The sequence below is a fragment of the Rattus rattus genome, chromosome 3 (genome assembly GCF_011064425.1).
Source record: "Rattus rattus isolate New Zealand chromosome 3, Rrattus_CSIRO_v1, whole genome shotgun sequence".
NCBI classification, from domain to species: Eukaryota; Metazoa; Chordata; class Mammalia; order Rodentia; family Muridae; genus Rattus; species Rattus rattus.
Genome location: NC_046156.1, coordinates 54,086,245 through 54,112,994, shown reverse-complemented (window position 1 = coordinate 54,112,994; position 26,750 = coordinate 54,086,245). Strand labels below are relative to the sequence as shown.

General features: G+C 40.1%; 1 protein-coding gene across 4 annotated transcripts in view; it reads left to right on the top strand.

Annotated features, from left to right (window-relative positions):
- Positions 1-968: 968 nt before the first annotated feature.
- Phtf1 (putative homeodomain transcription factor 1) overlaps positions 969-26,750 on the top strand; it is a 38,838-nt gene continuing 13,056 nt past the window's right edge. Inside the window, exons 1-10 of one of the 4 annotated variants that reach the window (XM_032897588.1) lie at positions 969-1,367; positions 1,631-1,705; positions 2,326-2,382; positions 15,284-15,353; positions 16,403-16,561; positions 19,180-19,336; positions 20,903-21,037; positions 22,048-22,207; positions 24,420-24,593; positions 24,701-24,790. In XM_032897588.1, coding sequence (XP_032753479.1) covers positions 1,661-1,705; positions 2,326-2,382; positions 15,284-15,353; positions 16,403-16,561; positions 19,180-19,336; positions 20,903-21,037; positions 22,048-22,207; positions 24,420-24,593; positions 24,701-24,790 — 1,047 coding nt within the window. In that variant the 5' untranslated portion in view covers positions 969-1,367; positions 1,631-1,660. Of the gene's footprint in view, positions 1,368-1,630; positions 1,706-2,325; positions 2,383-15,283; positions 15,354-16,402; positions 16,562-19,179; positions 19,337-20,902; positions 21,038-22,047; positions 22,208-24,419; positions 24,594-24,700; positions 24,791-26,750 lie in introns of those variants that run through there. The other 3 variants (XM_032897589.1, XM_032897590.1, XM_032897591.1) reach the window with 3 other exon arrangements.

The following is a 26,750-nucleotide window of genomic DNA, read 5'->3' as shown; positions in this document are numbered from 1 at the left end:
GAGCCATCTCTCCAGCCCTGCACTGTCATAACAGCTTTTTGTTTAACTCTTAACAGTTAAGAGGTAAAAGCAGTGGGGACCATTGCCGATATATGGGTGAAGTAATTTAAAAAAAAATTATTCCTATGGGTGTTACATCTTAGTCAATGTGTTACAGTATGGACAAGTTTCATTTGACGGGGTTTTAATGGCTTATAAAAATGCCTATAAGCCGGGGACTGCCTAAGTGATAGCATCCATTTTTAGCTTACATAAACTAAATGCTTAGTGTCTAGGACAGAAAGGACTTAAAGCTCTAAGTAAGTTGAAGACAGTGGCCCTTGGAAACAAGCCACTAAGGGTGCACACACTAAGGGTGTATGAAGAACAGTTTAGAAACCCTGTGGGTATACATTTATATATTTACGTTAGAGTGCAGTTGCTCTTACTCCAGACCTCTCTTTGAATCACTAAAAACAGCCATTTTCTCCGATTTGGGGGAAGTCGCAGTGCGGTCCGAGCTCTGTGCATCCCCATAGTCTTGTGTGGGCAGCAGAAAGCCTTTGTCTCAGAGCTGCTGAGAGCTGAGGGAGGAACCGCTAGGCCACAGCCCGCCTGTTCACGTTCCAGGCCGCGCAAATTCACCAATATTTGTCCATCCAACAAGAACGGAGAACTCGTGCGGAAGGCTCGTACCCCGCACTAGTTTGTGAGCTCGTCCACCCAAAGGAGACAAGAATATGAAGTAAACACCACGCTAAATGCTACAGACCCGCACAGGAACCTCTGGAACATCGAGACCGGCCTCCCGGGAATCGACGGGTACTGGGAGGGTCGTTTCTGAGGTGACTTTCCGTTAAGCGTCGAGGGTTACCGCGAGGCGACTGTCAGCTTCTGCCTCCTGGCAGCCAGAGCGGCGGGAAGGCGACCAGGGGCGGAGCCGGAAGGCGGAAGCGGCTGGTCGCGTCAAGAGCTTGTGGAGCCGCCGCTCGTCCCTCACGGACGACGCGCGCCGCTGCCTGCCCGGGGCTGTCTGCCGGCTTCCAGCCGGGCCCCCAGCCCTTGCGGGTGTCGAGGTGGCTGGCGAAGGCACCTTTCCCGCTTCCTTCTGCTCATTTCCCAGTTGGCTCCTGGCTTCTCTCATGGCCCGTTCTGTGGCCGCCTAGGTCCGGCGTCTGTGACTGCGCCCTGCGGGCGCAGGGCGGCCGGCTGCCTTCGGGGCTGGGCCGGCCGCCGCGGTCTCCATGGTAACGGCCCCGCCGGCGGCCGGGCCTCTGGGGGAAGATGCGGCCTGCCCGGCCCGCCGCCTCGCCCCCGGCCTCTCGGTCCGGCGGGGGTCACTGAGGAGCGGGGGCCCGGCCGGCAGCCTGCCTGGCAGCGGGCACCAGGTGAGCCGGCCGCAGGGAGGCGGAGGGAGCGGGAGGCTAGCTCGGGTACTTGGTGTCCCCGCACCCACACTTGTGCTGGATGGTGCAGAGGCTTCTCGGTTGCTGCTGCGCCCATTTTCCCCCTCCCCCCACCTCTTCCTGGTGAACACCCCGAGAAAGAGCAGTTCATGGAGAGGACGAGAGAAGCAGATTTTAAGCCAAAACCCTAACGGGACAATGACCTGAAACAACCGGACTTATCGACACATTTCCTTCGTTTTCAGTGAGATCTCACTCTCTGGCTGGAGACACAGATGGCCTCAAATGAGAGAGATGCTATATCATGGTATCAGAAGAAGGTAACAACAGTAGTTTTTATTTGTAAACCATACTTCCTGCAGAAAACTCCCTTAAATAGTATTGTCAACTTTCCTTAAGTTTGGTAATATCACATGGTATTATATAATATCTCAACATAACTGTAAAAAATGATGTGCAAAGTCATTATAATCCCAGTTTTAGGTTCCAGGAAGTGAGCTGTATGTAAGTCACCTTTCTCTAGGCAGCATACACGAACTACTACAATGCTTTGCTTTGCAAATTATCAGTCTTTTCACTTTTTTTTAAAATAAAGACAAGAATGAAATCCTTATCTGCATGGCTCAGATTGCTACTATTGTCTGATTGAGCTGTTCCTTATCTCTTATTCCTCTCTGATATTCCTGTGGATGTTTTCTTTAGGGAGTGGAATTTTAGGCGATCTTCAGTGTAAAATATTTGGAGTGTTGCTTTTTTTACTTTTTAGATTGAGGTTTTTTGTTTTTTGTTTTTTTTTTTTGAAATGTCCCCGGGGAGTATTAACTTACTATGATAGAAACCCACTTTCCAGATACCATATTTAATTCATTCATGGCTTTGCGAAGTTTGACTTAGAGAAAAAGATTGCCTTTGCATCATTTAAAAAGCCTCCTTATTTCAGATTGGAGCATATGATCAGCAGATATGGGAAAAGTCAATCGAACAGACTCAGATTAAGGTAAATTGATTTCTTTGATTCTAGCTTTGTTACTGCTTTAAAGAGAAGAGAGGATCATACTTCTTTAAAATATGCATCTGTCCACCAAGTATGCATTCTTTTACCCTTCGAGTTTTATAAGGAAGCCAGCAGTGCATGAGTAGTGATAGAGAACAGTTGATATGTGTGTGAACGCAGCAGCAAATGCCCCAGAGAAATGGGGGTGGCTTCTTATTTCTGGTGAGTTTTTTACCGTATGACAATTCAGATCCAGTATTGCCAGACCTTTATTGGAGAGAAGCTGAAAATAAACACATTTGACAAAGAAATAGCCACATTTTTAAGGGGGTAGCAATCCTCTTCCTCTCTTTTTCTTCTTTGTCTTCTTTGTCCTCCTCCTTCTCCTCATAATCATCATTGCCACTATGCAAGCCAAATAAAATTTATATTTGACCTACATCTAGCCCTTGGCTCCCCACATATGTAGATGTATATAGTATATAGTATATATATTTTTAATTCCTGGTTTAGAGGCAAGTCTTCAAGTTTTTCAGTTACTTAAGGGACTGAGTACCATTTTCAGTTTCTTTATGTTAACCAAATAACTGAAAACTGTTGGTTAATTTGTAATAGTGGAGGGGAGGGTTAGGTTTTAGTATCTAAGTCACCATATGGGAAAGAGAAACACTGGTGTCCGTGCAGATTGGTTATTGAGTAGTTGCTGAGTTGCCTTGAGGAAAAGCCCAAAGAAAAGAATGTAAATTTAGATTTAGGATCTCTGCCTTGGAAATCATTTCTAAATACCAGTACATTCTTAGATTAGGACTCTTGAAAAGATTTGGTGCAGACCTTTTCCAACACTTTAAAAACATGGGTAAGTACAACATAAAAGTGTTTTACTTATCTAAGTTACACTGATCAGATTAGACCTCTAAATGTCTTTGATATTTAACCAATTCTCAGGAAACATTTCTTTATAAGCCAGTCACATAAAAGGTTGTTTGAGCTAAACAGGACACAACTACCTTTACAATGTTGTACAGTCCTCCCTTTCATTAGTTGAGGATGGGGTTCAGGTGAATAGCCCCTCCAGATTTCATTTTGTAATGGTCTTGTTTATTCTTCTGTGAGCTGCTAAGCCATATCAGTAGTGTAATAGAAATGGCTGGATTGGGAAATTAGATATTGTTTTGTGACCTCTAGCCTTGTGATCCCTAAAGATGCATGTGTTTTGTTCAGGTTTTGGTTTCCTAGTCTTTCAAAGGATTTTACTTCCTGTTGCAGAATAAGACACCTCCTGTCATCCTTTGGATTTTCTTACCTCTCATTTCCATGCCTCTTAACATATGCCTTGCAGTGCACTCTGTCAGAGTTCCTTGTTGACCCGTGTGTATGCCTAGGGCTCAAAGGCAGGGATTCTTACCTGTGTCTGTTCCCAGAGCATCTTGCTTTGCCTGTTGTTGCTCCACAGAATTGACCCCTCCATTGTTCTCTGTTAGGGTCATTACCTAACGCTCCTTAAAGTGTGTTTATTTAGTGGAAGTGTCACAGCTAATGTGTCACACTAGTAGTAAATATTAAGAATGTTGGGACACAGGAATAGTGGGGCCAATGTAAAAAACACTTTACGTTGGTAGGTGGGGTAGGATCTGGGAAGAGTTAGGGGAAAGACATGGTAAAAAAATATATGAAAAAACAGACCTTAAATTTTTTTAGAATGTCCTGAAAAAGAAAAAAGGCAGTTTCTGCCTTCATGTTCAGGATAGTGGGAGAAAACTAAGATTGTTTTCAAAAAGATACTTAGTTTGGTTAAACAAACAAACAAAAATAAAAATAATAAATGAAATGTTAAAAAATTTTTAAAGTGCATTTATAAAAGTATAGTTTAAATGTTTAAAGGGCACTGGAGAGACAGTTAAGAGCACCTAACTTATGCTCTTCCAGAGGATTGGGTTCTGTTCCTAGTGTCCATGTGGTAGCTCACACCCTCAGTAACTCCAGTTCCAGGGGATCTGGCAATCTCTTTTGACCTCTGTGGGCATGGAAGTATTTACATGGTACACGTGCACACATGCAGACAAAACACTCATAACACATAACACAATCTAATCTGACACCCTCTTTTGACACATAAAATAATCTAAATTTTAAACAGCTTTAAAAATGATACATTAATCTTGGATGGAAAAAATGGAAATAACTCTTTGGTAAACTCCTACTGACTTGCTGGTTTAAGACATTTTGGAAGATGTTGAACACAGGGGAGAAGTGTTAACAGAAGTATAAGACTATTTTTAATGAGCAGGCAAGTATCCCAGTGTGATTGCAGTGGAGTGTGTAGATGGAGTCACAACCTGTAAATGAGTTTTACTCAGAACTTATGTTCTGAAGAGAACTGAGAAAGAACTCTGTGTGTAAGGATGTGAGATGAGATGTTGCTGTGTGGCATGAGTGGTGCAGGCTGGTGTCCACTGCCCAGCCTCCCAAGGGCTAGGATTACCTTGACACCTAAACTAGTTAGATGTGGGAAAACAAATTGTGAACAGAGGAATGAAAGTTCTTAACAAAGTATTAACACCATCATTTTAGCAACAAACAATGGTTTATCTACTGTGGTTGAATACTGTTTATATAGGAAAGTACTTTTATCTTTTATGTGGGGTTTTAGACAGGTCTCACTAGCCTGGAACTCAATAATTTGACCAGCCTGGCCTCACATTTGCAGTAATCCTCCTGCCTTTGCCTCCTAGGCTCTGGATTAAAGGTGTACAATACTTTACTTCCGTACAACATTGACTTTAACATTTGAAATAAACTAATGTATCTAATGGAATAAAGAATCAAACCATGTGATCTCAATAGACACAGTAAAAACACTTGACAAAATTCTTTGCATTGTAATGATGAAATAAGGGTTAAAAGTAGTTTCCTCAACTTACTAAAGGCTAGAAAAAAGCCTACAACAAATGTCACCCTTAATGGATAAAAACCACTCTCCCCATAGTCAGGGAAAAAGCAAGAATACCGATTTTCATACATTTATGTAATCATGGATCCTAGCCCGTGCTATAAGGCAAGAAAAGAATGAAAAGACACCAAGTAGGAAAGAAATGGAAATTGTCTGTTTTATTGACCTAATCACATAGTTAGGAAATTCTAGGAAACCTATAAAAAATTACTAACAGGTAAGTTTGGCAAGGTCTTTGGATATAAGGTCAGTGTACAAGAATCACTCAAGTTTCCAAGTATTAGCTATAACAATGTGCAAGCAAAATTAAGAAAATATCCCAGCATTTGAGAGGCAAAGGCAGGAAGACTGCCATGAGTGTGTTGTCGACAGTAAGATCCTATATCAGAAAAGCCAAAGAAGTGGGCTGGAGAGAGAACTCGGCAGTTAAGTTTGCTTTGGGAAGACCTGGAGTTCTGATTCTTACTACTCCCATGACATATCCAGCAAACAATGCCTGTAACTCTAGCCCTGGAGATCTCATGCTCTCTTCTGGCCTGTAGGTTTGTACACAGACACATACACTCACACACATACAAATAAGTAAATCTTTTTTTTTAAAGATTTATTTATTTATTTTATTTATATGAGTACACTGTAAATTCAGACACACCAGAAGAGGGCATCAGATCCTATTACAATACAGATGGTTGTGAGCCACCATGTGGTTACTGGGGATTAAACTCAGGACCTCTGGAAGAGCAGTCAGTGCTCTTAACCGCTAAGCCAGTTAAGTAAATCCAGCCCCAGATAAGTAAAGCTTAAAAAAAAAATTCTAATCAGTATATAATAGAAGATAAAAAATACTTAGGCATGAGTTTTGTATGGAAAATGTAATGCTTACATCCTAAAACTATACATTGTTTATCTGAAATGTTAGAGAGGGTTCAGATAAATTGAGCAGCAGAGCTCATTCATGATCTAGAAGATTCATTATTGTTAAAATATCCCTTTTTTCTCTGTATATTTTAATAATATGCCTTCAAGATTCCAGTCACCTGTTTTTGGTAGAAACTAAGGAGCTGGCTCTGAAATGTATATGGATTGCAAAGAATGTGGAATATTAAAAATAAACTTCAAAAAGTCAAATTTGGAAGACTTATATAATTTGATGTTAAAATTTAGTTTGAATCTATAGTAAACAAAATAGGGAAATAATATTGTATTGGCATGATTGATAAATTGATAGGACAGAAAAGAAAAATATAGAAATAAATTCCTACCTCTTTGTTAAAAAAATCTTAGATTTATTTATTTGCTTGCTTGCTTATTTATTTATTTATTTATTTATTTATTTATTTATTTATATGTGTGGATGTTTTGCCCACTTGTATGTATTTACACTACATGTGTGCCTGATACCCACGAAGGCCAGAAGAAAGCATTGGCTTCCTTGGAGCTGGAGTTACAGATGGTTGTGAACCACCATATGATTTTCATCTCTTGATACAAGAGTCTTATTATGTAACCTAGGTAGGCCTTTTTAGGTAGTTTCAGCTGTCTTTGAATTCATAATCCTCCTGCCTCAGCCTTGACAGTGATGATGGGACAGGTGTAAGCTAACTATGCTCTGTTATAAATTGATTTTTAACAAAGATGCTCATCATTTTAGTTTGTTTTTTTTTTTTTTTTTTTGTTTTTTTTTTTGTGATAAAAACATTGACCAAAAGCAACATGTGGAGGAGAGAAGGTTTATTTGGCTTTCACTTTGAGATCACGACTGAAGGAAACCAGGACAAGAACACAAGGCAGGAGCTGTATCACTGCTTTCCGCTCACTGGCTTGCTCACAGGGTCATAGTGTGCAGCTAGCTCTCTTACAAAGCTTCAGGCCCACCACAACCTAGCGTGGACTGGACCCTCCATATAAGTCATCAGTTAAGACAGGGCTGAGGATCTCTGGCTAGTCCTTCAGGTGAGACTTCCTCGGAGGACTCTAGGCAACTGAGGTGTCAAGTTGACACGGAAGCTAACTAGGACACTGCTGACTTTTTCAGTATATGGTGCCAAAACAGTTGGGGATAAACTATAAAAATGATCTTTTATTCTTACTTTATATAATATAAAAGTGGATTATAGATTTAAGAATAAGAGGTTAAACTATAAATTTTTAGGAGGAATTGTAGGAAATCTTGTCACCTTTAAATTGGCAGAGTCTTTTTATAAACACATATGAAAGAAAAAAATATAGTGATGCATGCCTGAAATTCTAGCACTCAAGGCAGGAGGATTGTAAGTTCAAGACCAGCTAGGGTTACCTAGAGAGGCCTTGCATATCGTCAACAGTCCTAAAGAGTCCAGGAGCTGACTCAGGTAGTCGGGTGCTTTGCCTGACAATCTGAGTTCAATTGCTAGGACACAAAAGGTGAGAAGGAAAGAAAGCTCTTGCAGTTGTTCTCCCTATTCCATATTCTGCTGGTGGCACCTCACTATACACAGGCCTAGTAACAAAGAAAACAATCCACTGGGTTTTACAAAAATTAAAAGCTTTTAGTGAAACATATCATTTAGTGAAAGAAAGGATGCTGTCACATACACTTGTTGTTTAAGTCGCAGCTACTTGGGAGGCAAAAGAATGGCTTATGCCTAGGAGTTAGAGGCTAGTGGACAACATAGTAAGACCCCATCTCAATAGATATGAGGGAAGAGGCAAAGCTACATTTTTGGAAAATTTCAAATCACTTATACAAAGAACTAAGAAATAACTGAAATAATGGTTAAAGTCTTGAACAGACATTTTATCAAAGACTAAATGAATCTGTTGGGACGTGAAAAGATGCTTTACCTTATTCATCAGGGAAGTACATATTAAAACCTCAGTAAGATCCACTGTACCCCTAATAGAATAGCTAAATTAAAAAGACCTACTCTGGCAAGCAAAGGTATAAAAACCTGAGAATTCAGAAACTATCGGTTGGCATGGAAAGCTGAAAGTTGTTTGATGGTTTATTAAAAATTAAATGCATGCTTTTCACATGATTATGTGTTTCTGGGTACCTACAAGGCAAATGAAAACAAGCAGTTCTGTTCATATGTACCCCAAATGGTGAATACTTAATCCCGTGTCTTCTTTCTGTACAACGGAATCAACAGATGCATTACACCTCTATAATATGCCTAGTGAAAGGACTTATACAAGGAGAGCAATTTTACATAATTCTGTGGATAGGAAATTTCTAGAAATGTACAAAGATAGAAAACAGATCGGTGGTTGCCTTTTGATGTCTCTTAGGAACAGGGATTTCTGCAGACAGGCTGTTGTTGAGCCTCCTTCACAGGGTTTCATGTGTTGAAATTTAATTTGAATTGTGAAGTCTTAGGAAAGTGGGAAGGTGATCCTACTGTGTTTGTTGTAGGTGGGACCTTTGGGAACTTTATTAGGATCAGACAAAGTCAGGTGGAGTGGCTATGTTTGGCTCCTAGTGACTTTGTAAGAACAGGGAGAGCCACACTTGGATAACACATGAGCCTGCTTTCTTTCCATGTGATGCTCTGTGCTGCTTTGAGGTTATCAACAAGAAGGCTGTCTCTAGACATGGGCTTACTCCTTCCAACTACAAATAAGAACCACCCCTCCCCCCTGCCTTTATAAAGCTGCCCAGACTTTACCTTATAGTAATGAAAATTGGACTAATATACAGGCTCAAAGGAAGCTTTGGGGGTGATGGCTGTGTGCTAAGTATTGAGTATAATCATGATTGTAACTATGAATTTACTAAAACTAAAACTCTAAATAACTTGCCAAAACTCTAAGTAACTTACCAAAACTGTACATTTCAAATGGATGAATTTAATAATATATAAATTATACCTCAGTAAAATGGTTTTTAAAAAAGATTATACAAATGATAGGAGAAAATATGGAGTATACAAAATGTTTACATATACTTTACCATGCAGTAAAACAAATTTCCTCCAATGTTTTGAGAGATTATATTAAATGTCTGATACTATTTTAGTATTTAGTAATTGATAAAGATCAATTGGTCTTTCAAAATAAGACTATTTAATATGCTTTTTCTAAGATGAATAAAACAGTTTAATAAATATTTTCTTTGTTTTGAAATTCTTTTCTAGCCAATTGAGAAAGAACAAAAATACTATTTGAAAGTGACACAACTTTATATGTAGAAAAGAAAGACTAGTGAGGTTCAGAGGCTAATTCAGCTGTTTGTTGTGTTTTATTCTTAGTGTTGAAGGGTGTGAATGGGCCTCCTCTTTAAAGATGACAGGTGAAGTGCATGCACTAAGTTCTGTTCAGCATTGTCCTGAAACATCTACAGATACAGCAGTAAGAGAAAGGGCTCAGCTCTGAGGTAGGAGACTAGCAGAGAAGGCTTCATGAGATGAGAGCTTTCAGTACAGTTCTGAAAGTAGATGGGAAGTGAAGAAAGTAAGCTCTTGAGTGTTGTAGGGAAAGCCAATAGAAAACCAGTAAAAGCTCTGCGTTCAGTTTCTGAAAGACTTCAGCGGGTCAGTGTGCTGGTATTAGGGAGAACTGAAGTCAGGACCCTGGGAGCATATGTGTGGTGGTAACAGACACACCCTCAAACCTTCCATATTCCACATAACTATTGTCTTCCTCTCTGAAGACAGAATTGGAGCTTGCTCTTCGGTAGTCTGAGACAGTTTGTACTCTATACCAAAATCAAATGTGAGCTGAGTGATGCTCTAGTACTTAGGATCAAATGAGCCTGCTGGCCAGGCTATCCCCTCTTAAAGAGGAGGATAGGATTTCTGTAGAAACTAGTCAGAAGAGTGAAATGGTTGCCGGCCCCTATACAGTGCAGGGTACTGTTCAGAAAGCTGTATCTAATGCACTGACTTGAATTTACCAAGTTAGTGTAAATCTGTAGATCCGTGTGTAAATATAAATGGATAAAGTTCATGAAATATTTGAAACATGAAGGAAAGGGAAAGAGAAAAAGAGGAACAATAATAGTATTTTAAAGAATTAAAATGTGAGACCCATATGAACAACAATGCCAACCAACCAGAGCTTCCAGGGACTAAGCCACTCCCCAAAGACTATACATGGACTGACCCTGGGCTCCAACCTCATAGGTAGCAATGAATAGCCTAGTAAGAGCGCCAGTGGAAGGGAAAGCCCTTGGTCCTGCCAAGACTGAACCCCCAGTGAACGTGATTGTTGCGGGGAGGGCGGTAATGGGGGGAGGATGGAGAGGGGAAGCCCATAGAGAATGGGAGGGAGAGGGGTTAGGGGGATGTTGGCCTGGAAACTGGGAAAGGGAATAACAATTGAAATGTAAATAAGAAATACCCAAGTTAATAAAGATGAAGAAAAAATTAAAATGGGTGGTGCATGCCTGTTATCAGTACTTGGGAGGGAAGCTGCGGTAGAAAGTTTGCAATTTCAAAATCAGTATAGTTTATATATCAAGGCCTTGATCATAACTGACTAAACAAACAGGAGAAGAACCACTAATTAGTAAATTTAAGTAATTAGACACCATAAAAGTGAGCCTGGATTAAGTTTAAGAGATGTAGTATATAACATACCAGTTATAGCTCATATATTTTTGAGAAATTTTGAGTGTATACAGCATCCCCCCCACCCCCATGGTAACCATACGAACTAATACTGCATGTTAATTCATTCCACAATGAATGTAATAGCTCTTGACAGACTTGTTATAAATTGAAATGCTGTCTGGCTATTGCACCTAACCTGAGCATGAAGCTTAGCAACAGTGGCCATAGCATGGTGTGGGCTGTTTACCCTTGTGATACTATGGTGGCGGGAGCTGTAACTACCTATTGGCACAAAATAGCACTGTACTGCATCTTCTTAGCCTTTGAAGAGAACAAAATTCAAATTTGAAGTATAACTTCTTTGGAGTGTATTGTCTTCCACTGTTTTAAAGATGACAGTATTTAAATGGAACAGTCTTTTTTTTTTTAATATTTATGTATTTATTTATTTTATGTGAGTACACTGTCACTGTCTTCAGACACACCGAAAGAGGGCATCAGATTCCATTGCAGATGGTTGTGAGCCACCATGTGGTTGTTGGGAATTGAACTCAGGACCTCTGAAAGAATAGACAGTGTTTTTAACCACTGAGCCATCTCTCCAGCCCTAAATTGAACAGTCTTAAGGGGACCATCTGCACACATATATCAAAATATGTTTACCTGTCACTCTTAAGGAGAAGGCTCATCTGTTATATATTCATTATCCCATTTTAAAAATGCAACACTTGTAAAAATAATTTGTAAATATGAAGTTTCATCTACCAACTTTGGAAACTCTTTGAAGAATAACCAGAAGGTCAAAAAAAAGTTACAGATGAAAAGGCAAGGATACGGGTATAGCTCAGTGATAGAGCATTTGTTCACAAACAAAAGAGCAAGAAAAAAATTACTCAAAATAAATTTAGTCAAAAAGTTGCTACCAGATCTCTAAACAATATAAACGAACATGGACAAAGACACTCAAGAAGTGGGGCATGAGGTGACTCAGCAACTTCACGCTCATGTCACCTAGCCTGAAGTCCTGAGTTTGATCCCCAGGCATTATTTTCCTTGAGAAATCTTTCTCTGGCTTTTTTTTTTTTTTTCACTTTTAAATGTGAGTTGAGTTAGATGTGTGTTACACAAGTCCTCATCGTGTTGTATTCTACATGCCGTTACTTTTGCCATTGACAGTATGCTCTCTTATTATTTTCGCACTTCTCTAACACCATTTCTGATAAAACAACAAAAAGAGAAATGATTTATTTTGCTCATGGGCTCTTGGCTCCATTTTCTGGGCTCCTTGTAAGGTCCAACATCATGGAAACAGGAGCATGAGTAGGAGAGGGCTCACCTTGTGGACAGGAAGCAGTAAGTGAGGAAGGAACTTGGGAGCAGGTATAACCTTCAATGACACATCACCAGAGACTGACTTACTACATTGAAGCCTCACCTCCTAAAGTTTCCATCCCCCTAACCCCTGCCCTGTCACCACTAGCAGGTGAAAAAATGTTAAGCTCATGGGGAAGCATCTTAGATTCAAACCATAGCACAGTGTACACTAAGGAATCAAAGGTTGCTGCCCCCTTTGTCCCAGACTTTATTGTAGGTTTATTCTTTTAGTGGCAATAAAATGAAAATTGAGCACGTTGGGAAATAGGAATTTCAGAGCTTCACTTGTTTCTTTTATTCACTAGTACATATACAGTACATCCATGTGGTGACAGTTTGACCAGTGTTTTGTTCCCTCCTTTAGGTGGTAAGTCAGGGGTTGTGTCCCAATTGCAGTAACCTGTCCAGGGTTTTTGTAAGGTGCTTTCAAACTAGTGACATGGTATCACAGTTAGGGCTTTTGCTAGGGCTTACTGTGGGAGGGTGTAGGCTGCCACACAGGCAATGGATGCAGGAGTGTCTCACTTCCTTCCTTCAGTCTTTACCTATGAGGATAGAGATTGCATGCAACCAATGAGGAAATCACATACAGTTCCCAGGGTTTATTCATTGAAGCTTTCAAGGTCAAGCCATATTGTTTCATCTCCAACAAAATCTCCTTTTTGCTGTGGGATGCATTTGGTTCCATGTATGAGACACAGGATATGTAATGATTAAGACTGAGGCTAACTTGGTTTGGATCTCTGGGCTTTGGTTTCTTTAGCTGTGGGGTCCCTGGGTGTGCATCAGGAGTTCCCAGTAGGAATTTAGGTGTCTTGCTCTCCTTCTCTGACTTATCTTGAGAGAAGGTCTCTCATTGTATTGGAACCTTGTTATATAGACCTTTGCTATTGAGCTCTGGGAGTCTGTCTCTCTCTTAATGCTGGGGTTACAGGCACTGCCTAGCTTTTTATGTGGGACCTAGAGAGTCAAACTCAGGTCATCTTGTTGCAGGACAAACATGCTATTAACCTTTTACACTAACTTTGATGGTTGAGCATGAAGTTAAAATTCATATTTTTCTCACCTTTAAGTTTTATTTTGTTTATGAGTAAAGATGACCCTAATAGGCCTATAGAGAATGCCACTTTTAGGAGGTGTAGTCTTGTTGGAGTAGGTGTGGCTTTGTTGGAGGAAGTATGACTCATTCACTTCCTGCTGCCTTCAGATGAAGATGTAGAACTCTCATCTCCTTCTCTAGTACCATGTCTGTCTGCATACCACCAGGATAATAACAGACTAAACTTCTGAAACTGTAAGCTAGCTCTAATTAAGTGTTTTTCTTTATAAGAGTTATTGTGGTCATGGTGTCACTTCACAGCAGTAAAACCTTAACTAAGACAAGTGTCATGCCTGAATATATGTCTATAAATGACATGAATGGCTATCCTTGGAGACTACAAGAGAATGCTGGATTCCCTGGAATTGGAGGAATGGATGGTTGTTAGCTGCCATGTATGTGCTGGTAACTAAAGCCTGGTTGCTTGGAAGGGCAGCAAATACTCATAACCTCTGATGTCATCTCTCCCCCCTCCCCAGTTCTAATGTATATATGACACATGCAGCATACATGTATTTGTGTGAGTGTGGTCTCTGTGTACCACAGCATGCTTGTGGACAACTTTAAGTATCATCCCTTGCTTTTCACTGTCTGAGACAGGGTTTCTTGTTAGGCATTTGTATGCCCAACACCTGGTCTGTAAGCTGAGGATTCTCTTGCTTCTGCCTCCTACATCACCACAGGAGTGCTGGGGTTATAAAGGTGTGGTATGGGTCTGGCTTTTCATGGGTTCTAGGGATGAGAATCAGGTCCTCTCACTCGAGTGGCAAATGTTTTATCCACTGAACCATCATTCTACCTTAAATTTCTTTCTTACAAAATTAATAGCAATAAGTGTTTGACAAACCAAAAGTTTGGAATAAAATCAAAAGATAATTCACAAATATATACTTACTATATGGCAAGGTTATTGTGATTTTCAGATTCTCAGTTTTCCTCTAACAACCTGAGAAAACAGGAAATGCCACCTCTCTGAAGTAACAGTGAACCATTGGAAACTTGAGGTTGCAACTACTCTAGAATTCTTGCATTGAATAACATGGCTGATTAAGCTACTTAATATGAAATAATAGAAGACCGAGTCCTAGAACAGTTTTGTTTTTTGTTCTCTGAAAAGATGTTCATGGCTAAATTACATAAAGTGAATGCATAAATGGATTTTATTAAATGGATACATCACAATATTAAGAAATAGGACTTAAGAGGAAACTCTTAAATAAAATTCCTTATAGATATAAATTGGGTCTCAGGAGAATACTGAGTGGACAGCTAGCTTACCCACAGGTCTCCTGAGAGTCTGAGACTGTGGAGGCATCTTGTTTTGTCCAAGACAAAGATGAACTCTGGGCCTGAAAATAGAAATTGGGTGGAGTTTGTATGCAGAAAGGTTAGACCTCCATTCCCTAGTATCATAAAAGACAACAGTGCCCTTGAGTTGGAAACTGGGGATATTACCTTGGATAAAATGTATTGAAGAGGCTCCAGGAGAAGTGAAAGTTCACTACAAAGCAAGATAATAAAACTCTTTAGCTTAATCTGCCAACTCCCACCCAGAATTGCCCAGCCCATAACTCTCAAGCAAGGAGAATTTTGGAGGATTCCTTGAGACTCCAGAAAAAACACTTTGAGTATTGACACTTGATTTTTGTAATGGAGGGGCCCAAGCTTAACTATCCTATTATGAAGCCCTAAGTTTTTAAGCTCTATTCTGATAAATTAAAAACTGATGACACTGTGCACAAGAGAAGGTAATTACAGTGCATGGCTTGAGTTTCCCCAAAGAATGGGACTCTGTAAAGAGTGCTCAGATTAGGAGACCAGACAGCAGCAGTACCTCTGATGCACCTCACAGGCTTGGCTATCACTACACCAAAAAGAAGTTTTATCTTTTACTCTTCAAAGAACTGTGTTTTCTTGGCTCATTTCTGTTATTGTTTTGTTTTGTCATAGGGTTTCAAAAACAAACCAAAAAAAATGGGCCATATAAAACCAGACTTGATTGATGTTGACTTAATCAGAGGTGAGTGGGGAGGTTGATTTTTTTTTTTAATATACATACATACATATGTAGTCTTTTTCTTTCCTCTCCCATCTTAACAAAGTAGAGTCACCTGAGAAAAGGAAACCTCAATTGAGGAACTACCTCTCAATCAAATTGGCTTGTGGGCATGCCTTTGGAGCATTTTCTGGTTAATGATTGACGTGGGAATGCCCAGTTCTCTTGAGAGATGCCACCCCTGGGCAGGTGGTCCTGGTTGTACGAGCAGGCTGAGGAAGCCAAGGGAAGAAGACAGTAAGCAGTGTACTTACTTCCTCCATGGTCTCAGCTTCTGCTCCTGCTCCAGGTTCTTTCCCTGAGCTCTTTTCTCAGTATAAGGTGAACTGAACTCTGCTACTCCCAAGTTGCTGTTGGTTAGTGCTTCATCACAGCAACAGAAACCAAACTGGTATTCTCCCCCATCTTTCCTCCCTTCTTTTCTTCTTCCCTCTCTCAACTCCCCTCTTTATTGTTCCTTCTTTCTCCCTCTTTTTTTTTTTTTTTTAAGCTTCAAGATCAATCTTCGCACCTCAGCTTCCCAAATACTGGTATTGCAGGCTAGTTCACTTCACCTAGTTTGTTGCTATGTTATTTCGTTCTAGTACCATAGGATAGTTTTAGATGTTGTCTCTATATTGTTGGCATAGTTATTTTCAGAGGTAACATTTCTTCATCATCATTAAAGTGTTTGCCCTTTCTTCCTTTGCTTTAATGCATTGTGGTCATGTAGCTAGCATGGTCTTAGTAGAGAGGAAAGGAAGATGAACTTGGAGACTACTGATGTATAATTAAGAGGAATGTATTGTTTGCCATTCAGGAGAGCCTTACTGGTTTTGAACATCTGTCCTTGTGCCAGAGGTGAGACCATCTCAGAAGTCTTGCCAGCATCTTAGCTGACCAGTTCATGTGCTGATTTTTATCCTACTCTCTTTTCTAATGTAAGGTGACAAGTGGCCATCTGTACAGTGCATAGACATGCTTCTTATGCATTTTAAATAAATGTTTACTTTTTGTTTATTGACTGCTTAAAGGCTCAACATTTGCCAAAGCCAAGCCTGAGATTCCATGGACGTCGCTCACTCGGAAGGGCCTTGTTCGAGTGGTGTTTTTCCCATTATTCAGCAGTTGGTGGATTCAGGTTACCTCTCTCAGAATCTTTGTTTGGTTGCTGCTACTGTACCTCATGCAAGGTAACTCAAGAATGGAATAAACTATGATGATTACTTTTTTTCTGAACACAATAGGAGCTTACTCACCATTTCATATGGGTCTTTAAAGCAGGGCTTTAAATCTTTTCCACTTGCAGTTCTTCCTTAAGACTTTTTTTATGCTACCTTAGATGTCTTAGGGTTGCTATTGCTATGATGAAATAGCATGACTAAAAGCAAGTTGGGGAGGAAAGGGTTTATTTGGCTTACACTTCCACATTGTAGTCCATCACTGAAGGAAGTCAGGACAGGAACACAAACAGGGCAAGAACCGAGAGGAAAGATCTGATACAGAGGCTGTGGAGGATGCTACTTACTGGCTTGCTCCTCATGGCCTGCTTTATTATAGAACCCAGTACTATCATCCCAGTGATGGTACCACCCACAATGGACTGGACCCTCCCCTATCACTAATTAAGAATATGCCTTACAGCAGGATCTTATGGGGACATTTTCTTAATTGAGGTTCCCTTCTTTCAAATAACTCTAGCTTATGTCAAGTTGATATAAAACCAGCCACCACACTAGATATATTGGTATAAAACTAAGTATAGAAGCCAAACATTTACTGGGAATAACTCAGAAAGAAGGGATGGAGAGTTGGCTCAGTGGTCAATAGTACCAGTTCAATTCCCAGCACCCACCTGGCAGCTCATAACCGTTTCTACGTCTGGGGCAGCAGGCATACATATGGCAAATACATGCAGCCAAAACACTCATACAAAATAAATAAATCTAATAAATTGTTTTAGCTGGGCGTGGTGGCCCCCACCTTTAATCTCATCATGCAGGAGGAAGAGCAGATGGATCTCTGTGAGTTCATGGCCAGAGCCAATTTTAGTTACATGGTAAAACCCTGTCTCCAAAATAAAAACACCAAACAAACAAACAAACAAAAAACAAGGAAAAGAAAATTAAGTCAGAAATAAATTTGTTTTAAAATAATTCTTTGGTAGGTGTGTCTATAATCATATAATTTTACTCTGTATTATAGATGAAAGCCATCTGAACAGTAATGGGATAGTTGAGCATGTTTAGTTTTATGCCATTAAATCTTGAGCATGCACACATATAACTTTATTAAATTATGTATATAAATTTATTAATTTGAGAATTTTGTATACATATATTGTTAGGTTTGATTGTATATCTCCCTCCACCTCCCCATGTATCCTTTCAAATGCTCATCCAACTTCATATTTTCTTCTTTTGTTCTGAAAACCTACTGAGTCCAGTCATTGCTGCCTTTATTGGCTGGGTCTGGGGCCACCCTTTGAGGATTTATCCAACAAGGGTCTTTGGTTTAACCACCATCACCACATCCCTTCTCCTACCCTTCCCTCAGTCCTCCTCCCCTACTGCACAAGAGCTTGTCTCCCCCCACTTTCTTATCACATGTATTCTATCACCTCCTCCCATTAAGACTTCTTCCCTCTCCCCTCCAGACGCAGGGAGGAATTGTTAAGTCTGTGAATAGTTATGATTAAGAAGTAAAAAGAGGGTGGTGTTATGATGAGAGAAAGAATATGCAGGATAAGAGGGAGAGTATGAGGTGTGGCTGGAGAGCGTGCTGAAGAAGGTCTTACAGTGAACCGGGTGGAGAAACACAAACCGTGGGCCTGAAACCTAATTAAGCAGCAAGCAAAGCAAAGCCAAGCAAGCATGAGACAGATCTGCCAGACAGAGGTCAAATAACAGAGTAAGAAGTTACAAGAATGCCTGGATACAGCTCCATTTTGTATGTGTACGTGCTTGCTTTCTAGAGTTTATACAGAATATTTCTATATTCACAAATCATCGGGGATGTAGTTCATGAATACTCTGTTGTTATCATGTTGGGAATTGGTTCTCTTTGAAATTCAACCCTTGTTAGCATTTGCTGAGGATTTATCCAACAAGGATCTTGGTCCACTGGGTTAGTGCTAACCTTTCTGCACCAGAACTGTTTATATAAGATGAGAGTTAAGTTTTATAGATGATTTTGATATCACCTTACTTTTCATTTTTATTTTTTTGAAAATCTTACATTGTATATACTTTATATTGAAAAGAAGCAATGCTGTATGGTAGTTGAGTCAAAACTTGAGGAGTTGCTTTCCAGATACTCTCTGGCCTTGGGAATAATTTTCATTTGAGTCGAACAATAGTTCAGAACTATCTTCTTTGGAGGCTGGACAGATGACCCAGAAGTTAAGAGCATTTGCTGTTCTTGTATAGGACCTGAGTTTGTTTCCCAGCACTCAGTGCTGGGCAGCTCATGAAAACCTATAACTGGCTTCAGAGGATCTGACACTGTTCATGGTACACACACAGACTCTTTACATATAAATTAAAATGAGTCTTAAAACACCCATGTCTGCTGTACGTGGCATCTGGTTGTGCTATGGTGGAAGCCCTCTAGGGATGTCTGGATTTTCATGCTGCCAGTTTCAAAATGTTTCCAGTAGGGTTATTTTTCACTTACCCAGAAGTCAAATGTTCTAGGAAATTATTTACTTTTATTAATTCTTTTAGAAATGAAAGCTTGTGGAAGCATGTGCAGTTACTGGGGTGTGCTTTTTTGGAGCACACAACTGCTTTGCATTTTCAATCCTCTGCAGTTACAGCGATCGTTTTATATCTCATGATGCCTATTGTGAGCGTGAGTGAAGTGCTTGGACCATTGTGCCTTATGCTACTCATGGGAACTGTCCACTGTCAGATCGTGTCGACTCAGATAACAAGGCCCTCAGGAAACAATGGAAATCGGAGAAGAAGGTAAGGTGAGAGCTTAACTTGGAGTATGGTGTGCTTTCTTTTTTGTTGCATATTTGACTAAGAAATGACAGTCGTCTCACTTTCTCTTGATGCTAAGAACTTATCAGTGTTTAGTTTCACGTGACCCTTTTTTACTCAGCACAGTAGGTTCAAAAGGAAAATAATTACTTTCCCTTAGCATGTATTTTTAATAATGGTTTTAAAAGCCTTCTCTGGCTAGGGTGTGTAGGCCACTGTAGAGCACTATCCTCTTATGAGCACATGCACGACCCTAGCTAGGTTCCATCTCTACCATTCTCTGAAAAGAAAGAAAGGGAGCAGGGCAAAGTGGAAGAGAAAAGGGAAATAGTGTGATATACACCTTTAATCCCAACACTTGGAAGACAGAGGCAGGTAGATCTCTGTGTGTTCAAGGCCAGCCTGGTCTATACAGAGTTCCAGGACAGCCATACTATACATTAAAGAGACCTTGTCTCACCAAAAACCAATCAACCAAGACAACAACAACAACAACAAAAGAAACCCAAACCACTACCAACACCAACACCAACAAAACTCTGTAATATTTGTGAAAATTCACTATGAATAAAGGATTTCTGTACACGGGGTTAGAGCTCTTTTGACATTCTGACCTTTTTTCAAAAGTGTGTAATTGAGACCTGGCCTCATAGTACATGCTGTATCCTAGCCCATCGGAAGCTAGGACAGGTGGGTTGTTTAGCTTTCAGACCAATCTGGCCAATGTATGGCCAATACTGGTCAATATGACTTACATAGTAAGACTCTGTCTCAAAAACAACAACCCCAAGCCCAATGCAAGTAAAAAGTACACTTGCTTAGATATTAATTCTGTTAAATTTCTGTTGATTGTGTGGTGTATGTGGTGTTTGGAGTGTTGATGTTTTCTTAGTAGGTTCAGTGTTTATTTCCCAAAAGTGGTTTTCTCTTTCCTCAGACGATTTCTAGATTTGTTTACCTAGGCAGCTAATAATAAATAGGACAGCAGCATTTGGGTCAGTGAAGTTCAACACAATTATTTTTCAATGCTATTTATAAAACATTGCTTTTAAATTGAGATTCCTTATAACTTTAGAATTTTCTAAGGAAATGGTCATTGTACTGTGTCTCATTGGTATTTATAGGCAGCGTCTATAAAATAGTCAGGTCAATCATTTAACCAAGTAGAATGTCAGTGGAAGATGCTAGGTGCTGTTCCTGGTTGTTTCCTGATTAAATGTACTGTAGGATAGACAGCCAGTGTTCTTGAGGAGGAATGTGATCTGGCTGGCTGGTGCAGAAGGAACCTGAAGAGGCTCATGGCCACACGTTGAAACTCTTTTCTAGTCCTGTTCTGGACAGCAGTTTCATTTTTTTCAATGGCTGAACAAAATAATAACACAAGGCTTTGATCTTGAATCTGTTTTGTCAAAAACTTAAATCAGAAATGTCCTATAGTCGTTTGTCCTTGGTATATGAAGCTAAGTATGTTTGATTTCAGAGAATAGTCTGTTAGCGTAAAGAGATACTATTCCAAATAATCTATAATTATTGAAATGTTTTTTGTAGAAAATTACGAAAAACTGTAAATGGTGATGGGACCCGAGATAATGGAAATAACTCCCCTGATAAAGTCAGAGCAGTAGAAACTCTGGACTCTGCACCCAGTGTTGGTGGTTTTTGGGGGACTCTCTTTGGCAACAGGTGGGAGTCTTATATTGGACTTTTTACTCGATTCTGTATTCATGTTATGATTTGCAGGATCTGTAACATAATTGGGCTATAAATGTAAATGGTGTGAGCTTATAATTATAGCTTCATTTTTAAGGGTTCAAGGAAGACTTACATATATTTTCTAATATATCTTTCATGTTATCTATAAAACCTTGTAATATATTCTCAACATTTATTGCATTTGATTTTAATGGCTTTTAAGGCCACAATGGCAAAAAGCCATCGGTTACAGGCCTTAGCTTACATTTTGACAGAAAGGAGAATTTTAAAAAAATGAGGGCTCTTAGAGCTGATGCTCATGAGAAATGAGATGTGGCAAGGAGCCTGGTGTTGGTGGGCCATAGGATAGACAGATGGATTAAAGACAAAGTATAACTCATTGTAATTATGCAGGTTGTGAGATGACTCAGGCACTTTCCCCCCCTATATTAAGGATGGTGAATTAAAAAGTAAAGCTGTTATTTGAAGGTGAAGTATGTTCACATGTTGTTCTAAAGATGCTTTTATTCCCCTTGGCGAAGTGTTTGAGTTATGCTGGATATTGTGTGGTCTGTGTCCTAGGTGATTATCCTAGTCAGATAGGCATGTGAGTCTCAGGAAAGAACTGGTTCTGGATTATTGCATGCTGGAATGTAGCTTATCAGACAGAGCACATTCTGGGGTAAAGCAGTCTGGACTTTGAAGCATAGTTAGTGTTTAGGACAGTGGATAGAAGAAAGCAGGCACTGTGAAGCATTGGTGACAGTGTGAGATAGGAGTCGGCATTACACTGCAGAGGTAAGCAGAGAGAGTCATCCTTATGAGTGAGTGAATATTCTATTCTTGAATACCATTCCTAAGTTAGAGACCTGAACAATAAATATAATTTTCAAATTTTCTAAACTTTTAGAGTAATAGACTGTACTCAATAGAAGTGATTTCATGTAAGATATTACTCTAATAAAAGTAATTAGTAACTTTTTTTCTTTTTTAAAAAATAGGATTAAAAGGGTGAAATTAGTATCTAACAAAGGGACTGAAACTGACAATGACTCAGGCTGTTTCCATCCTATCATTAAGAAGAGACAGGGTCGACCAGAGATCAGAATGTGGCAAGCAAGAGAGAAAGCGAAGGTTTCGGATGGAGAAAAGTGCCGTAGGGTAAGATCTAGATGGGCCTAACAGGATCTTCTTTTGTCCTAGGTAAAATTTTTCTGTTCTGAGACTGTGTTAGAGACACAAACTAGATACCTGTAGGTGTAAGTTTGTCAACAAACCGTAAGTAAGTAAAGCTAGTGGTTCTGAACAAGGAAATACTACAGGCAGACTAGAGCTTGTGCTCTGAGATGAGCACTGATTCTGCTACTCAGCAGCCTTCACAGTGGGTGGGAAAGGACGCGGAGCAGTGTGGAGGGACCTGGTTCGTTTTAGAGGCAGTGGTCAGTTTAGTAAGAGTTTGAGGAACTTCCAAGTCCACTGGAGATGGTTTGTTCTATGTCTAAAACTACACTTTTTTTTTGTAGTTTTGAAACATTTTCTTCTTGAGCTGACATATTTAATCTAATACTTATTGAGGTTTATTTCTAGATTTTTAAAATTGTTTTTAAATATAGTATTTTTTATTTATTCTTCGAAGATTTGATGTGAGTATACAATGTATTTTGAGTATATCTAACTCCCTCCCTATCCACTGGACCTCCCCTCCCCCACATATTTCCCTTCTAGCTTCATAACATCTTCATCATTTCCCTCTCCCTTCTTCTTTTGTAACCCACTGAGTCTGTTTAGGTGCTGCCAGTATGAAACTGGGTGTAGGGCTGTTTACTGGCATGTGGGTAACATACCAGGGACCAATACCTAAAGGAAACAGTCTCTTCTTCCCCAGCAGCCATCATTTGCCAGAAGTGCTACGGCTAGGGCCTTGGGAGTCTCTCGTGCACACGTGCTGGAGAGTTGGCTCGTGCCACAGCTGTCGTGAGTTATCAGTGTAGTGGTCCTGTCGTATCAGAAGGCTCTTAGACTCTTTCTGCCTTCTCTTTAGCAATGTTCCTTGAGCCTCGAGGAGAGATGGTGTGATATAGATGCTCCATTTATGACTGTATATTCCATAGATACTCACTCTGTACTTTGACGTGTTTGGAATCTGTATTAACAGTGTCCATTGGAAAAAGAAGCTTCTCTGCTGAGGCCTGACAGCTGCACTCATCTGGGGTACAAAGATAAATATCTAGAAGGCAATTTTGACACTGTTTCCACTAGGCAAAATAGCAATTGTATGTTTATCTCTAGGGCCTATGACCTCCCCAACTATGGAATTTTGGCCACAGGTTTATAGTACAAGGAAACAGTTCTCTTCCATGGAATAGGCTTTAAATTTTTATCAGAAAGCAGTAGGTTTACTCCCATAACATGCCCATATTGCACCAATAGGCAAATCTTGTAAGACCAGTTGTTATTGTAGGTCACGGTGCTTACAGCTGGGTAAGTCTGTTGATGACTTTTCGTTCTTGGAAGCTTACCTAACATCTTCTGGTACTATGAGCTAACCAGCAAGGAATAAACTTCCAGGAGTACAGGCTTGATTTCTCCAAGGCTTGTTTTTTCTTTAGTAGTAGGGTCCAGTTATTAAGCTCTAGTGTGCAACTAAGAATAGTAGCAATAGCATGTATTATTTTGGGGATCTTTGGGGAAGCTCTCCCCAACCTCCAAGAACTTGAAGGGAGGAATGTCAAACCTGGCACTGAGCTCTTTGATAAGAATCTATGGCTTCTGGGAGGTGTATGAACATCCTCATGAAGGTTAACTCCATTGAACTCAGTCATATCACCAAATTTGGTTAACATTAAGATGCTTATAAAAGGTTTCCATATTTCTTCCCCACACATCCTTAGAGATATTTATCACCCGACCCACCACTCCTCTACCCTACTCTCCTGGTATCCTATCATTCCTTAAGCCATCACTGCATTCAGGCAGTGTTTTAAGTTCCTTACAAGTACAAACTGACTCCCTTGTCTACAACAGCCCTGTGAGGTAGGTACTTTATTTTATCATGACTTTGTAGATGGGGAAGCAGCCTCAAGAGAGGTAATAGATTGGCCCAAGGCTGCATAGCTAGTAAGCAGATGTGATTCAGGGGCAGAGCTGACCTGAGCTTCAGTGTTGGGGCTGCTGAGTTTGAGTTTCAAGTGCACAGTTTTCTTAATTTTGAAATTTTGAAAAAATGTTTAAATCAAATAATACGTAGATTTGCTAGTTTGGATATCATTTCCTTTCATCTCTTGATAACTTTTCTGTGAATTTTACTTTTAAATGGGCAATTTGCCGTAGTGTTTGTGCTGCCCCTTGCGAGATACTGTTGTTCTCTTTGTAGGAGGCTTATAGGCGTTTGGGTAATGGCGTTTCAGACGATCTGTCAAGTGAGGAGGATGGTGAAGCACGGACCCAGATGATATTACTGCGTAGGAGTGTGGAAGGGGCATCAAGTGACAATGGTTGTGAAGTTAAGAACAGAAAATCAATACTTTCAAGGCACCTAAATTCTCAGGTAATTTTCATTTTTGTCTATAAAAACGTGGATGGTAACTCCAAAAATACTGAGTAGTAGAAGATATTTACATGCTTTCCTGTTGTTTGTTGGTTTGATTTTGGCAGGTAAAGAAAACGGCGACAAGGTGGTGTCATATAGTTCGGGATTCAGATAGTCTGGCTGAATCAGAATTTGAATCAGCAGCCTTCAGCCAGGTAAAGCACCCTTTGGCAAGAGCAGAATTTGAGGTGGCTTCTTGTGTAAATGGCTTTATCTATTCCATTCTTTTGGTTCTCTGACATTTGTATAGTTTGCTTTCAGTTCTGTTTGCTCAATTTGAGATGATTGCTCACCTCTAGAAAGGATCAAAGTGAGTTTTTAGTTTTTTTCTCTAATGTTCAAAGTATCAAAATGGGCTAGATAAATGTCTCAGTGGTTAAGAGCACTTACTGCTTTTTCAGAGGACCTGGGTTTGATTCCTAGCACCCACATGGTAGCTCACAACCATTCATAAACTCCCAATCCAGGGATCTGTTGCCCTCATTTGATCTCTGTGGCCTTCAGGGCACCACACTTGCATATGTTGCATATACATGTGTGTATGCCAAACACTTATAAATAAATCTTTATAAAAAAAGTATCATAGATGATGCTCAGAAGCTGATTGCTTTGGGTATGGTAAGAGTCTTGCCTCATAAGCATGAGCCCTGAATTTAATCCCTAGAATCCCTAGAATCTATGCTGGTCATGGTGGCACATACTTGTAATATCAGCAACAGGGAAGCAAAGACAGTTGGATTTGTGGAGCTCTGGTCACACATGCATGTACACACACAGAGGGAGAGGGAAGAGGGGAGAGGAGAGAGAATGAGAGTTACTCAGTTGGTTTTTAATTTTTAAAATATATTTATGTGTATGAGTATTTTGTTCATATGTATGACTTTGCACCATGTGTGCCTGCAGATATAAGAAAGCATCAGATCCCTTGGAACTAGTGTTAGGAGCCGCCACATGGGTCTGTCCAGCCTCTTTCCTCTCTGCAAGAACAAGTGCACTTAATCATTCAGCCATCTCTCCAGCCAGGTTCTTAAGTGATATGGTTACTTACTACTAATTTAGAGCTGGGCATGGCGGTACATGCCTTTAATCCCAGGAGAGGCAGTTGGATCTCTGTAAGTTAGAGGCAAGCTTGGTGTACATAGTGAGTTTCAGGACAGCCAGGGTTACAAAGAGAAACCCAGTCTCCAAAAACAAACCAAACGACAAACAAATAAACCACCACCACCACCAACAACAACAACAACAAGAAAAACAAAACTTATTTGGCATATGGAGTTTTATCTTTTGTGGGGTCGATACTTCTGAAGACAGACTTTAGCAGAGGGACCTCTGAAAGACAGGAACAGTAAAGAATGATTGTAAGGGCGCAGGGCACATCTGAACACATTTGAATTAGGTGAGCATGGTGGTGTGGTTTTCCTTTGTTTTATCCCCAGGCAATTGGGGTCATGGGAAAAGTTTCATATTTCTGTTTGTACTGTTGGGGTATTGCACTGTCTCTGCTTTTCTGGGACTGGTTATCTTTGTTTGAACATGTCCTGGCTGGGACCTGGACAAAACTGGCCCTTCTGTCAAGCTCACAGTGTCTCAAAAGGCTTAGCCAGGCCGCCTGGGCAGATTCTCAGGTGTGTCAGGTGCTCAGCACATAGCACACCTAAGTTGAATAGTCGAATGTTTTGTAGTAGCGTCTTAGAGGGAGTTTTTTTAAAGTCCTGCTTGTTAGGTGTATTAGTCAGATTTCTACAGAGGCACAGAACCGATAGCATGCACACATGCACACATACATATATGTATATGTAGATATATGTTTGTGTGTGGGAATTATATAGGGGATTTATTAGACTAGCGTACATGCTGGGGTTTGAATAGACCTTCAGTGACTGTTCTTGACAGAAAGGCTGAGAATCTGGTGGTTGTTCCGTCTACATGTCTGGATGTCTCAGCAGTTCCATTTTGGTGCTGGATCTGAAGGCTTGTTGGAGGGCTTCTGGTCTTCAGTTTGTGTTTGGATCCTGAAGAAGTTAGATCTAAGACCAGAGACAGCAGCAGGATAAATGGACTTGATAGTGAGAATTAAGGTAAAAAGGCAAAAAGCAGAGCTTTTTTTCTTCATGT